General features: G+C 44.7%; 2 protein-coding genes across 3 annotated transcripts; one reads left to right on the top strand and one right to left on the bottom strand.

Moving 5' to 3' along the window:
- Positions 1-25: 25 nt before the first annotated feature.
- stk36 (serine/threonine kinase 36 (fused homolog, Drosophila)) lies at positions 26-6,146 on the top strand. Its single transcript, XM_040181284.2, has 20 exons — positions 26-306; positions 392-532; positions 682-759; positions 858-988; positions 1,071-1,320; positions 1,477-1,570; positions 1,669-1,856; positions 1,948-2,072; positions 2,162-2,267; positions 2,509-2,640; positions 2,728-2,904; positions 2,977-3,068; positions 3,176-3,239; positions 3,343-3,453; positions 3,537-3,611; positions 3,703-3,820; positions 3,910-4,036; positions 4,123-4,303; positions 4,483-5,394; positions 5,600-6,146. Exons 1-20 carry the CDS (start codon positions 223-225, stop codon positions 5,738-5,740), a joined length of 3,327 nt encoding a protein of 1,108 aa, XP_040037218.2. The 5' UTR covers positions 26-222; the 3' UTR covers positions 5,741-6,146.
- Positions 6,147-6,542: 396 nt separating this feature from the next.
- atf5a (activating transcription factor 5a) lies at positions 6,543-12,019 on the bottom strand. 2 transcript variants are annotated; one of them, XM_040181287.2, is made up of 4 exons: positions 11,108-12,019; positions 9,996-10,244; positions 8,506-9,694; positions 6,543-8,421 (listed from the first exon to the last, which is right to left on the bottom strand). In XM_040181287.2, the coding sequence occupies exons 2-4, from the start codon at positions 10,135-10,137 to the stop codon at positions 8,235-8,237; spliced, it is 1,518 nt and encodes a 505-aa protein (XP_040037221.2). In that variant the 5' UTR covers positions 10,138-10,244; positions 11,108-12,019; the 3' UTR covers positions 6,543-8,234. The 2 variants fall into 2 exon arrangements, with proteins under 2 accessions (XP_040037221.2, XP_077961291.1); XM_078105165.1 differs by having other exon boundaries at positions 9,912-10,244; positions 11,108-11,346.
- Positions 12,020-13,759: the final 1,740 nt, after the last annotated feature.

Raw genomic sequence — 13,759 nt, 5'->3', positions numbered from 1 at the left:
TAGCTACTTGCTAATAATTTCTATTGTCGCCGGATCCGAACAAGTAGCGCTACTTTAACAGTACACAACTCTAAACCGGGAAAAGTTCCGTTCAACTGATACCTCAGGATAACCCGTCATTTTTAAAGTCAAACGTCGCACCCGCGGACCCTGTGTGTAAACGCGTGCGATGGAAGAACTTCCCCGACGTCTAACGTTAGTCTCTGCCCGCTAACCGTCGACATGGACTCGTATCACGTCCTGGAGCTGGCGGGAGAGGGCTCCTTCGGCCGAGTTTACAAGGGAAGGAAACGATTTACCGGCCAAGTGAGTCGCTTTTCTTCTGAGCGGCCGTGTGACTGTTGGCATCTACTCGCGCCGCTTCACCGTGTCGGCCATCTGTCTCCTTCAGGTGGTGGCTCTGAAGTTCATGCCCAAGGTGGGTCGTTCTGAGAAGGAGCTGCGGAGTCTCAGGAGAGAGATTGACATCATGAGGGGTCTTCAACATCCCAACATTGTTCAACTCTTTGACAGCTTTGAGACTGAAACTGAGGTATATTTACAATAATGTTCCACAGTAAAAGGGCATGAATGTGTTTACTACACTATTACTATATTGCTACCATTTCCATTATGGTATCCACCTTACTACTTATCATTCATTACATGTGAGTTCATAATTACTCTTTATGTCTGTTAAAGGTTGTGGTTGTGACTGAGTATGCAGAGGGTCAGTTGTTCCAGATCCTTGAGGATGATGAGAAGCTACCAGAGAGTCAGGTGATTGTCATGAGCGTACAGAGTAATGCCATAAATCAGGCTTATCATGCTTTCTAATGATCCACGATCCATGTGCTTATTCTTCCCCTCATTCTCAGGTCCGTGAGATCGCCTGTCAGCTGGTCTCAGCTCTGTATTATTTACACTCCCATCGCATTCTTCATCGTGACATGAAACCACAAAACATCCTGTTGGGAAAAAGCGGTGTGGTGAAGCTGTGTGACTTTGGGTAGGTTGATATTTTAAAGGAAAAGTTGCTGCATCATTCACGTCCCCGGACGCAAGCTACATGTGATGCCGTCTGACTGTAGGTTTGCCAGGGCCATGAGCGTCTCCACCATGGTGCTGACTTCTATCAAGGGAACGCCACTGTACATGTCTCCCGAGCTGGTGGAGGAGAAGCCGTATGACCACACTGCTGATCTCTGGTCTCTGGGATGCATCCTTTATGAACTCCACACGGGGGCGCCTCCTTTCCCCACAACCTCCCTTTTGCACCTAGTGCAGCTTATAGTGAGAGACCCAGTCAAATGGCCCGGCACCATGAGCGACACCTGCACGGTACAGTAGAGCCGCAATCCGATCATCCTGCATCATATTTAAGTCAAAGCTAAAAAATCTGCACCGTATAAAGATGTTCATTTTAAATATGGCAAACCGATCGGACACAATTCACGTTCACAAGTTATTGGTGCTTATATGATATTTCCCTCCCAGAGTCTCTTGAAGGGTTTGTTGACCAAAGACCCTCAGAAGCGGTTGTCGTGGCCAGACCTCTTGCATCATCCCTTTGTCGCTGATGGTGTTTTAGGTGATGATTAAGAAATGCCAATTGTGCACAATGCTGATCTTTTTGAAAGACTGTTCTTATTGGAACTCTTTTATTCCTGTGTTAATGTGTTATCCCAGTGTTATTAGACACAGGCGTTTTCTGCCCTCTGACTGTCACACCGAGTCCGGACAGGATGGCCCTGAAACTTCAGCAAATGGCGGCAAAGACAGTGCAGAATCCCGGAGGGAGCCTGTTATTGCAGAAGGCCAGGGAACAGACAGACAGCGGCAAAACACGGAAACCAGAAGGCGGTGACATCGCTAAAGTAAGTCGCATGTTGATTTTGTATTCTTAAATTGGTCACATGGACATTTCTGAAGGAGCTTTTATGCTTTTTTATGCATGTACATTGACAGAAAGAGAAGGATGGAGCGGGAAATGAAAGGGTCAATTATGCGACGGCTGCAGCATCCCCGAGAGCCGCCGCTGCCAATCAAAGCCCACAACCAAAGAGTCAAGCCCGCGTGAAATCCAAACACAGGTGTGAATGGAAGTTCAGAATTAAGTTACAATAGACTTCCCAAAACAGCCCGAGGTATGTGTTCACGGTTGTGGTCATTTCCTCCGCAGGGGTCAGATTAGCAGGGACTACGAACAGGAATTTCCCTCTGTAGCAGTTGGGCCGCGACTGATGCAGAGATGCAAGGCAGACAGCCAGACCACACTGCACAAGCAGGTCAGGGCCAGTCAAGACATTTGCGATTAACAGAATGGGTCTTGTTCCATGGAGTAGATATTCTCTTCCAGTTGCCAATCCTCCCTGGTTACAAATAAACTGGCAGTCTTAAAGGGTAACGTTGGTATTCTTCCACCTGTGACACTGTTTTTTCTCAAAGTTAGTAACAGGGCAACATTTTAAAACGAGCTGCGAAACAGTTCCACTTTCTTATAGTATCAATAATGTCTTGTTCTTTCAGGATGTTGACAGCGAGGACTATTGGGAGATACTGGCCCAACAATCACATCCCAACAGACAGCAGAATGAACTATTAAATTACAGTGCAATCATGCCTGAACTTAAATCCAAGATCCTGGAGTTTGAAGCTCAGGTACTCAGGTACAACTTCCAATAAAACATAAATTGATTATACCGCCCGGACAATTTAACATTTTGTCGTTTTTCTTCTTTGGGTCAGCTAACAGGAGGCGTTGTGAGAGAACCGTGGCGGATTCACCTCCCGTTGAAGGTCTTACACAACTTGATTCTGACCTCTGACCTTGAGCAGTCGCAGCACATTGGGAATGAGCTCAGACTCCCTCACGTCCTCTTCAACCTCGTCCACAATGCTGTAGACAACTCGCATTTCATCAAGGTCAGTGCCCAGGAATGGAATTAATGAATTAGTCCGTTTCCCTGACTCTATTTCAACCTCTCCTCTACTCAGCGACCGTGGAGCGTCGGTGCATTTGGAGAAATGATCGCTGTGCTTATAATCTACTGGGAGAAGCATTGTGACTGGGTGAATGAAGAGCAGAGGTTGGATGTAGTCCATTTCTTTACTATCTGGCTCATCAGTAGAATGCTGTGTAGTGTAAGTGAGTGAGCATAACTACTGCAGCTCATCACCTGTTCTCTCACTGCAGACTAGAGGAATTCACAAAGCCTTTCATCACAATTCTCAGTCAACCAAACCTCATTCCTTTGGCGGTAAGAAATACTCAGCTAGTCTGTGTATTTTATAGAGTCCTGGCAATTCATTTTGGTTTACATATATTTTATGTGATCAATTTGACTGTGATCTCTCATTTAGCATCTGGCCGCCTCTGTTTTGTCTCTGTTAATACAACACGATGTTCAAGTCAAAGTGGATATGGACAATCTAACCTCCTTACTGAGAAAACTGCTTTTGGACTCATATGAGGTACTGTGATAAAGTAATTTGGCATCATTTGACAATTTCTGATGCAAGTTTGACGTGATCCCCCCGTTGTGTCGCCTTGTCAGCCCAAACTTCCTCTTCCTTCTGGCATTGGACTGTGCGACGGCCTGCTGTCTGTAGTCCTACACACGCTCTCTGAGGTCAGACAACAATTTGGACCTGACTGGATGGAGACCAGAGATACACCTGCAATCTCTTTCTCTAAGCTTTGCCGGATTCTTCTTTTAACAGCATGAAAATGGCTCCGGATCTTCATCTTTGGATCCAGTGGTGTTTCTGGATCTATGGAAAACCATTGGCAGTTCACTGGCAAGAACGACACACGGCACAGGCCTCTGTTCGCCAAACGGTAAAATAAATGCATCTTACAAACCACCATTATTTAGGAACACTTAACACCATCTGGACTCACCTTTTTTTTTTTTTTTTTTACCCCAGGGCTTCATTCCTTTCTGTCTATTGCGCTGTTTCTCTTCACCAAGGATCCGTACTCGTGCGTTGCTCCGTTTTCCGAGCCTGAATCCAAATGTGTATACACTCTCGGCCAGCTCCTGGATGCCGACTGGTTGGTTTCTTAACTCACCGATTCCTCTTAGAGCAGCACAGCTACAGCTCCTGGAGCTAACAATGTCACATTATCCCCCCCTTCAGCCTGCGTTTGTTTGCTGACGGCGGCCCTGCGAGACTCGAGGTGGATCTGAGTCACGACAGCCTGTCTGTGTTGAGCTGCCACCTGCTGTGCTTTCCGTTTGCCCTGGACCTGCCTTCAGACGCCACGTCCATCATTTTACAGTCGTACGACACTTGTGGAATAGTGGCGAGCCTCCTGCAGGTGAGGGCCTTCCCAATGCGCCGATGAAGACCTACGAACGACCACCGTACATCCCAATACCTCCGCTCTCTTGTGAGGACGTAGAGCCGTTTGTTGTCTGCTGTTTTGATCTGTGACGAGTTGTCTGGGTGATTCCGATTTTTTTCTTCCTCTGTTTTTGTTTTTGTGCGCTTCGGCAGGTAATCAAAACTCTTCCCCCTCCGCTGGTAGAGCTGCCTCTCTCCCTGCTGAGCCGCCTGCTCCTGTGTGACCCCCAGCGCTCCGTTTACCGCCTCGGAGAAGCGGACTGCAGTTTCTTCTTCGCGCCGCCCAGGGACGGCCGGCTCGCTGCCTCCCAACACCAGACGCCGCTGCCCAGAACGGCCAGTTCCCTGCTCTCTGACCTGCTGCAGCTGGAGATGTTGTGGGATTCTGCCGTGGAGCTCTTGACTCTGTTGTCCCAAGTAGCCCGGTGTTCCCCTCGGCTCGCCCGCCTCCGGCCTCACCTGGAAGCCTCGGCGCTGCACCGGGCGCTGGCTCACTCCCACGACCCCATCAGAGCCGCCGCCTGCAGACTCCTGGGAAATATAGATCCATTCAGGCCTCCTACGCTGCGCACCGTGCAACCGGACGTTTTCAACAGCATGATAGACCGTCTTCATGATTCCTGCATTCCCGTCCGACGTGGGGCTTGTAGGGCGGTCGGGAACTGGTTGGGGTATCTGGCGGCAGCGGGCAGAGTTAAAATGGGTGGCTCCGAGGCAGAGGGCGACACTACGGCGAAGGCCCACTGCGAGCCGGAAGGAGAGATGGCTACTGCACTAGAACAGCCACCGGACGAGGAGGAGGAGGGACGTGGTTGGACAGAGGAGGCCGGGAGGGCGGCGGTCATGCTGACGGCTCTGATCGGCGACCCCGATGCCCCCACACGCCGCCACTGCTGCGCAGCGCTGGGGAACGTGCTACGTGTCGACGGGGCTGTGTCCATGTTGTTGGCGGGAAACACGTCCAGCTTGCTTCTGAGAGCTGCATGCACGGATTCCAACGATGCAGTGAGGCAAGCTGCCGTGGCAACCATGTGCCTGTACAGCGAGCGGGAGGAAATGCGTCAGGTAAAGACAATGTAACAGTTGATAGGAGGGCAGATGACAACACAACACAGTCTTTTACAGTTTTCACAATTTTGGAGAGAATAAAAATATTACATTGAGTTTCTTTATGGTTTCTTTATGCACAGATATTCACCTCTGTGCCAGTGTTGTTACTTTAAACATGGAAATAAATATGTTCAAGTGAGTCCCTTTGTTTTGCGTTCAGGTCCTGAGGTCCCTCGATGCCAGTGAGAAACTTCTTCAGGCTTCACAACATGCACCTCCACAATGTGACTACCGGCGGCTCGTGGAGCAGCTGGGAGTCCAGCTAAAGGGGAATGACAGCAGGTTTGAAAGTGCTGCGTAAATAGTTCTTTTCCTTCCTTACGTTACAACCTTTCTCTGTTTCTGAGCAGTAGTAGACGACTACAGTCATCATCATATCCCGTTACTTCTTTTTATAAAATGTTTTTTTTTTTTACATAATGATTACTCCGTTAAGTAATCTCCGTTAAGATGGATATGTTGGATATAAAATAACTTTCTTTGTTGTGGTTGTGGCTGTGTGATGAAATAAAACAAACGTGTTTCTGATGTTTCTGATTTAATGACACTGCTGTTCACATTTCGGGAGAGAAAAAATGCAGCTGAAATTCCAGAGAGACCCCTGTGTATTTAATGAGAGAAGATATTCTTTGTACTTTTCCAATTATAAACACAACTAGTTGTTGTTGTTGTTGTGTAAGTGCGACAAATAAACATTTGCTTTACAATGCTTTCTCTCCAGTTACATTTGCACAGGTTGTCGTTTTTGTATAATTTCGGTTGAGTTCAGGTGGCGCCCGTCATTTAGAAGATGTCTTTGAGGGCAAAAAGAAATGTTTTTCTGGACGGTAAAACAACATTGACTTATTTATTTATTTTTTGTGTGTGTGCGACTGCTCTGCAACTGCGGAGGGCTGGATGTTATTTGTTCTCTCCTTTTTAAAACGATAATTTTTTTCGACTAACAATAGCAGTTTTTTTTATTTTTTAATGTATGTCATTCAGGAGGCACAACTTGTTTTCGAGATACATTAGACATCAGGTCGTGATTTCAGATTATTACAGAAGCAGCTGCAGTCGATGCAGCAGCCCGGACGGAAAACCTCTGAAAGAACAAAACGGGCCGAGTTAGACTCCTTTTATTTGATGTTTTAATAAAAGTAACCTCACACGAGCATACATGGTTAAATAAACATTAAATGACAAAGCGTTATAAGTGCTGTCACATATTTTTGGTTTCAAAAAGTCGCAGTTGAACATGTGACATGTATTGCCAAAAGCTGAATAAATAAAAAATTCTGCGTTCATAATGAAGATTGTCTTAAAATAAATATGCATAGAAAAAAAAAGATATGCCCGGTATAGGCATATTTAACAGTAACAGTAAGTTATTTCCTGATCAATAAATCAGATAAATCAGACAATAAATACAGACAGTATCCATACACTGCCAAAACAAATAACCCTAATGACATTTTCTTTTCTACAAAGACAAGGCTAACACACTTCATTCCCTGAACATACAAAGTCGTTACAAATTAGTGCAGATCAGCCAGAGGCCTATAAAACGTATTGCCTAAACGAGCACTTTAGAGAGAAAAATCTTATTTCTGAAAGTCTACATTTTCTACTCCGTTTATGGAAAAACATGCATAGGGAGGCTGCTAAAACTCCACTACTTACAATCGTTCTACATATGGAGCCCCTTTCTTACATCAGGAAAAACAAACAATTAAATCTTGTAAAATTAAGGACAAACGTCTCCTGCGTGGAATCTACTGGGATGGGACTGGAGAACAAATTGTATGTCCTGAGCTGCAAAATAGATATTTTACAACATGGAAAAAAATAATTATTAGCAAATTCTGTTTTAGTCACAATGAATTATTTGGACAATAGTCACTGCTGGAAGAAATATGTGATTTGGGCTTAAAGAGCAATGTAAATGTTTTAAAAATTACTTTAATAATACATTTTTTAAACAGGCTGGTTAAAATTGATTTTACCTTCAGTAAAAGTAAAACGGAACTACATGCAAAAAGCATCCGAATCATATCAAATATTTTGGGCTGCACCTATCAAAGGCTTTGTCCAAGAAAGAATAACAATATTAAACTAATAAAATATTTGCTACGGTTGATGACGAAAGGTTTCTTGCTCTTCGGTACACTGACCGTTTTTTTTGCAGTTTTAAAAGTCAATACATCTTCAAGCGCAATCCAAATATTCTAAAATATTCATAGCAATCGAAATAATAATAATAATATTTGCTGTTCAAGAGGGGCGAGAAATGACTCTAAAAAAGGTATAAAAAATGTGGTCAAAATGAAATGACTCCCTTTCATGTCTGGACAACAACATGTTGGATGACTTTAACTGTTCAACTTTGGGTGATACACTAATTCCAAAATCAAATTTGAAAAAAACCCAACACATTTAGTTCTATTGCTGACATCAATTCCAATGTAAGGCGTTTAAACATGTTAAACCTGCATCGTGAATAACATTACTTCTTGGAAATAACCATATTTGGTAGATCCAGGCAGTGTGAGATCCGTTAAAAATGATTGTCATTTAAAGCATTGCAATGCCACAGTGCAGGCTCAAGTGATTAGAGTGCGAAAGCAATGGAAGCATAGGATAGTGTTGATTTTAAAATGTAAAAAAGAATTCACGTCATAGCAAAGCATGCAATTACCCCACCCGCATTAAAAGAAAAAAAATCAAACATTCAATCTTGGACAATCTCACAGACACAAAGAGCGCCACATTCTCCCGGCGGCGGCCGCTTTAAATCTACTTGCAGGATCTTGGTGCTACGCTGTTGTGTCCTGCTTGAGCCTTTGGCTGCGGGCCTTGTAAACTTCAATCAGCAGGTCTTTGACGTACTGGATTTCGCGTTCTACCGACTCTGCCTTATCCCGGAGCTCCCGGTTCTTCCCTTCCAGGCCGTGCAGCTGTTCCTCCAAAGTGTCTAACTCTGCCCTTTTTCTCTGGCGGTACCTGGATTAAGGAAAGCAAAGATTAAATGCAGATCGTCACCTGTGAAAACACGGCGAGGGTTGTATTTAGAATTGAGCAGCTCACCTGTGAGCGGCAGTTTTGTTCTGATCCCTCTTCTTCTGTTTGCGCTTCCCGCCTTCGGCTGGAACCAGGTCGTCTTCGTAACTCAAAGCGCAGTGGTCTTCCTTCAGCCTGCATGCCTGTCTGTGCCCTGGTGACTCCAAGCTCAAACTCTCCCTCGACATTAAAAGACACTCTGGGCCCTGATCCTCCAGGAAATTACAGTGCAAATCATGTTGCCCTCTCTGTAGACTCTCTGCTTTCACCTGTTCATTGATGTTGCTTAAGAAGCTATGATAGGCCTCGGACTGCGGTGTTGCTGGAAGATAACAACCGTCGCTGCTCTCCGATTTCCACGAAACGGTGGCCTTTGTCATCTCCACACTTGTTTTGATACTATTCAGCCCCTCGTTGTTACTAGTGCCTCCGCTGACCTCCCTCATGCTGTACATCAGCAGATCCTCTTTCTTGTGCGGGACGTTTATTGATCCACCGAAGCCAAATCCACCACCGACGACCTTCGCGCCACCTATGACATCTTGACTGAAACAGCAATTTTTCTCGTCTCTTGGTAGAACGCCACATCTTCTGACCTCGACTGCACTACCCAGACAGTAGCTTTTCCCTACCAGCTGCTCGTCCTCTACGTAGTCGTAGCTACCTGCGAGGGTCACCGCTGCGTTACCTGAGTTGCTTCCTTTGGAACTCAACAAACTGTTATCGTAGCCTTCACTGAACCTCGCCCCATCTGGGACTCTTTTCCTAACACACCCACTGGGGCGACTGCAGCTGTACGGGGCGTGTCTTGGAATTTTGGATCGCCCGATGGGCCCGCCACAGACAGTCAGCAGGTCCAGTTCTCCGGTTGCCAGGGTAACAAGGAGTGGGCTGGATTCTGATTGGTTAGATGTAGAGTAGGATGCGTATGGCAGCTGACAGAACGGCTGAGGACCCGCCGGCAGAGGACCCCGGTCGCATTTTCCGAGCCGTGGCCCTTTCTCTGGCAGTGGCTCAGACAGGAAGTAGTCCTCAAGTTGGGCAAGTTCCTCTTGCAGCAGAGAGGTCATGACCTCCAAGTCAGAGGGCACCTGGATATCATTCTGAAGGGGCGACGGGGGAAGGGAGGCATTGGTGGAGGAGGGAGGGGAAGGAGAGTTTGGGAGGTACGAGGAAAAATCCACTTCTTCCGTCATCCAGTCAGTGAGACCATCACCTATTGAGGAGAGAGAAAAATTGCAATCGTGACAATGTGTTTGGTGGAGGAAAAGAAATCAAGCTAAATAACACGATTCAGTATAAAAATGTCAGTCGTCCGACATTGCACCAAGCAGTTTCCCAAAGCCATCGAGATCGAGAGAAGCAAAAGCCGACTTTCATAAACTATAGTTGTGGCGTCTCAACATATTAGGCGTAGCTAGTTTTTTACTTACTGTTCAAGAAGGACGAATGTGCTGCAGTGCCGAGCCCACCTGAAATGGGGAAAAATATAAAAAAGCGTACTCGCTGCAACTCACCAATTAAGTGGTGACTCTCCTCTGACACCTCCCCCCTGCACCCCTGTGATTGGCTGTGGTTAGCCTGTGGGTGAGAGGGAGCGAGGGGGTCTGCCGGGCAGACACGAAGAGTCTTCCAAACAGGAGCTGATGTTGCCATCATATTGTCTGTTGGCACTTTGATTCAGTCCAAGTCCAAGCATGTGCTGGGAGCAGGCAGGGTCTGACAGATGGGCCACAGAGAGCAGGGCTGGGTGAGCATAATGAAACCTGGAGGGCAAACAGAAACATGGATCAGAAACACGCTGCTTCAAAGATGCAACTTATTCAGTCGACCGGGACTTTAGGCTTGCTGCCCTCAGCAGGTTTCTCAATGGGAATCTGTTAGTAGATGGAGATAAAATACAGAATAAGAAATCGCTTGCAGGTCATCATGTTAAAATAATGTTTTTTTTTATATATTGTTGGTGCAAAGCAAAATAACTCGCCAAATCATCTGCATTTATAACAAATATCAATTGTCTGGAAATGAAAATGGACCAAACTATTTTTAAATAACCAGCCCGTCTGCATGGAAGTCCGCGGAGCTCTGAACTCCCCCACAGCACAATGCACGTGGGACCAGTAACCATGCCAACGGCCCGACTGTTGTCAAGTAGCACCAGACTAGAGAAACTGTAGTGAGAGACACCGCGATTATTTAATCGGATTAATACAGACCAGTTGGTTCTGATTGCATGTTCCTTTTTTTTAAATTAATCAATTAATCTATTTGACTACCTACGCCGTTTAGCAGATGCGGTGGAAATAATGTGGCAAAACACGCACTACGAAGTGACAGAAACGTGATACTCTTCAGTGAATAAGAAAAGTAAGAGCTCTATGATATCAACCCTGTCACGCACTGTTATCAAAGCAAACCAAATCCGCCATTAAAGACCAATTAAATATTAAGGCAACTTGTATGTAAGAATATATTAAAATAGAAAAAAAATGTAAAAAGAAGAGAAAGCAGCCAAATAAGGACCCCTCCGCAACTGTACTTGTGACACACAAGCATACAACAAACACGACAACGCAGAAACACACTGGACCCAGTCGTGTGCAAAGCGAGTAGAAAGAGTTTGACTTACTCCATTCTTGCAGAGAAAAAAGGTAGAGCACTTAGGGTGCGTTGCTAAGGCAAAGCACGGTTTCTTATCGGGTCCGACGACTTCGCGAGTTTAAAGAGCCATATTTTAGCTCCGAATATCCGGGGCCGCGCAACAACAACAACAAAAAAAAGGCGAGTTGTTGCTTTGTTGTGGTCGACCTGTAAACTGAGGGGCTTCTTAATTGTGAGAATGCATCAGTTCTTTCACACCTAGCAACCAACTACGTCACAGGGAGGAACCGCGCTGCCGAGTGCAGATCCCTCCGCGTCCCGCGGAAGGACGTCCCGCACACCCGTTGCTGCGCTCTGTTGTGATGAAATACGCACACTTACGAAAGTACTCGTTCCTTTTGTGCTTGATTCAAGAGTACAACCATTGATATATAATGGCCGGTTTGTAATATCTTACAAATGGCTTGCTGGTGTAATGCGGCCACACAATGGAGATGGAAGAAACATTGGTCGCGTTGAGTGGAAATGAAACAAAACCCCAAAAAGTAAATAGGAAATATAACAAAAGAATAGGCCATAACATTTTACTAGGCCCAATGTAACCAATAGTTAAACGGATTTTGAATCTGATGGAAAACAAGTAGTTCCCATCTCGTTTTGATTTATAGTCTAATCTCGGCAGTAATCTGAGAAGTTATCATATTATGTGAAGCGTTACAATTTGCCGTTGTTTTTCCTACAACCCGTTGTTGTACAGGGACAGTAAATGACAAGGGAAGTAGGGACAGCGAGTTTACGTGGACGCGACTCTCACGCACACACCGATCCAGTTTACCGACTGTACTTCGCTGTGCAGCTTGGTATTGTTTTGACGAGGGACTATTTGATTCACAGCGCACTTTGTTTTTCAGCCGCCTTGTTGCATGGCCGTTGCATCAGTGGTCGATGTTCACAGCGATTGGCTGCGTGGGCGCAGGCAGCCCTTCTGCCATTGGTTACAGTCGGCTCCGCGTGGAATGTGATTGGTCGGTGGTAGGCAAGGCGAAGCGTCACCGTGTTGTTGTCTTTTCTTTTTTTTCTCCTGCAGTGCAGCCTGTGCACATGTTTCAGGTAAACAAACCGGGTGTGGATTTTGGTGCCGCAGCTTTTTACAGCTGAGAAAAGCTTTTTTGTGTCACAGTTTTATCTCACATATTCTGGTAATCAAGTCACCGATTGTGCAGCTGAGCGAGTTAAATGAGAGCATAAAGGCATTTAATAACAGACAAAAGATGCACTGTAATAGGAAGTAATCCTGTCATCATCGGCATAGTCTCTTTGTAAAGTTTACTAATTATTCTAATGTAAAGACATCAAAACGTGATTACATTTTATTAAATATTTATTTAATCGTCATACCCGTCAACTTAAATGGGTATAAACTACATCAGGGAATTGTTCAATGAAACAACACTAAGTTACTGCATAATGCAAGGTATCTTATTAAAGGATTAAGCAATATATTGTAGTGTTATCATAATATATTTATAATATAATATAAAATCCCTATTTCCGGGGCTAATTTGGGAGAAGCAGCCGGCCGAACCAATTTAATTTACTTATAATGACTGTCAATTATTAAGTGTGAAATAGATCTTTGTTTTTCTCATTTCAGCAAAACTTCATGCCGAGTGGATGAGCTTTTCTCCTGTTGCTATAGTAATAGCGGACACTGCCCCCTATTTTAGACTTGTTTTCTGGTTGCTGTTGCCATGGGATTTGCATCTCTCTCTCTCTCTCTCTCTCTCTCTCTCTCTCTCTCTCTCTCTCTCTCTCTGCCTCTGTCTCTCTCTGTCTCCCTCTCTCTCTCTCTCTCTCTCTCTCTCTCTCTCTCTCGCTCTTTCTGTCTCCCTTGGTCTCCTTCTGTCTCCCTCCCTCCATACCTGCTGTCTTCCTTCCACTACACCTTGCACCGTTCCTTGTTCAATAATTCCTCCATCTCATTTGCTGAGTTGCATCTCTATGACATTATTATTTGGTCAAAAAACAACTGAATTGGCACATTGGGGACACTTGCGTCTAGCCTCAAATAGATCTGTCCATTGGGTAGCAAGTCTGTGTTTAGACACATTTAACAACACTTAATAACACACTTATAGGGCAGGCCAAAATATTTGATATGATTCGGATGCTTTTTTTGTGTAGTTCCATTTTAGTTTTACTGAAGGTAAAGATTTCAATTTTAACCAGCCTGTTTAAAAAATAATTATTAAAGTAATGTTTAAAACATTTACATTGCTCTTTAAGACCAATTTTTCTTCCAGCAATGACTATTGTCCAAATTATTCATTGTGTTTTTTCTGTACAGAGCGAAACATCTTTCCTTGAAAAAAGTTACAGAAACTCATTTTTTTTATTATAATAATAATAATAATTATTATTATTATTATTATTATTAATGATTAATGACAGCCCTGTTTCTGAGGAGCTATTCAGCAAAATGCCCACTATCATATGAGTGGAGCTTGGGAGATTTGTAGAAGGGAAACCTGATGCAATCGAGATAAATGTGGTTGTAATGGAGACCAGATTGAGATGGTAGGAGCCGGTAAAGTCGGAAGGTCTCCCAGGAAATCGCTGACTGCTCTCTCTGTCTGTATTAATTGATCCACCAGGACCTTCTATTTGTGCATTGTGGGAG

Source organism: Gasterosteus aculeatus, chromosome 7, assembly GCF_964276395.1.
Source record: "Gasterosteus aculeatus chromosome 7, fGasAcu3.hap1.1, whole genome shotgun sequence".
NCBI lineage: Eukaryota > Metazoa > Chordata > Actinopteri > Perciformes > Gasterosteidae > Gasterosteus > Gasterosteus aculeatus.
This window is presented reverse-complemented; position numbering and strand designations above follow the sequence as displayed.

Bases quoted from the DNA above. Each gene is read 5' to 3' on its own strand.
- stk36 (XM_040181284.2), top strand. From the start codon at position 223: ATGGACTCGTATCACGTCCTGGAGCTGGCGGGAGAGGGCTCCTTCGGC. The intron at 1,321-1,476 runs GTACAGTAGAGC...TTTCCCTCCCAG, and splicing joins CCATGAGCGACACCTGCACG to AGTCTCTTGAAGGGTTTGTT. The intron at 2,641-2,727 runs GTACTCAGGTAC...TCTTTGGGTCAG, and splicing joins TCCTGGAGTTTGAAGCTCAG to CTAACAGGAGGCGTTGTGAG.
- atf5a (XM_078105165.1), bottom strand. From the start codon at position 10,137: ATGATGGCAACATCAGCTCCTGTTTGGAAGACTCTTCGTGTCTGCCCG. The intron at 9,695-9,911 runs GTAAGTAAAAAA...TCTCCTCAATAG, and splicing joins ACATTCGTCCTTCTTGAACA to GTGATGGTCTCACTGACTGG. The intron at 8,422-8,505 runs GTGAGCTGCTCA...TCCTTAATCCAG, and splicing joins AACAAAACTGCCGCTCACAG to GTACCGCCAGAGAAAAAGGG.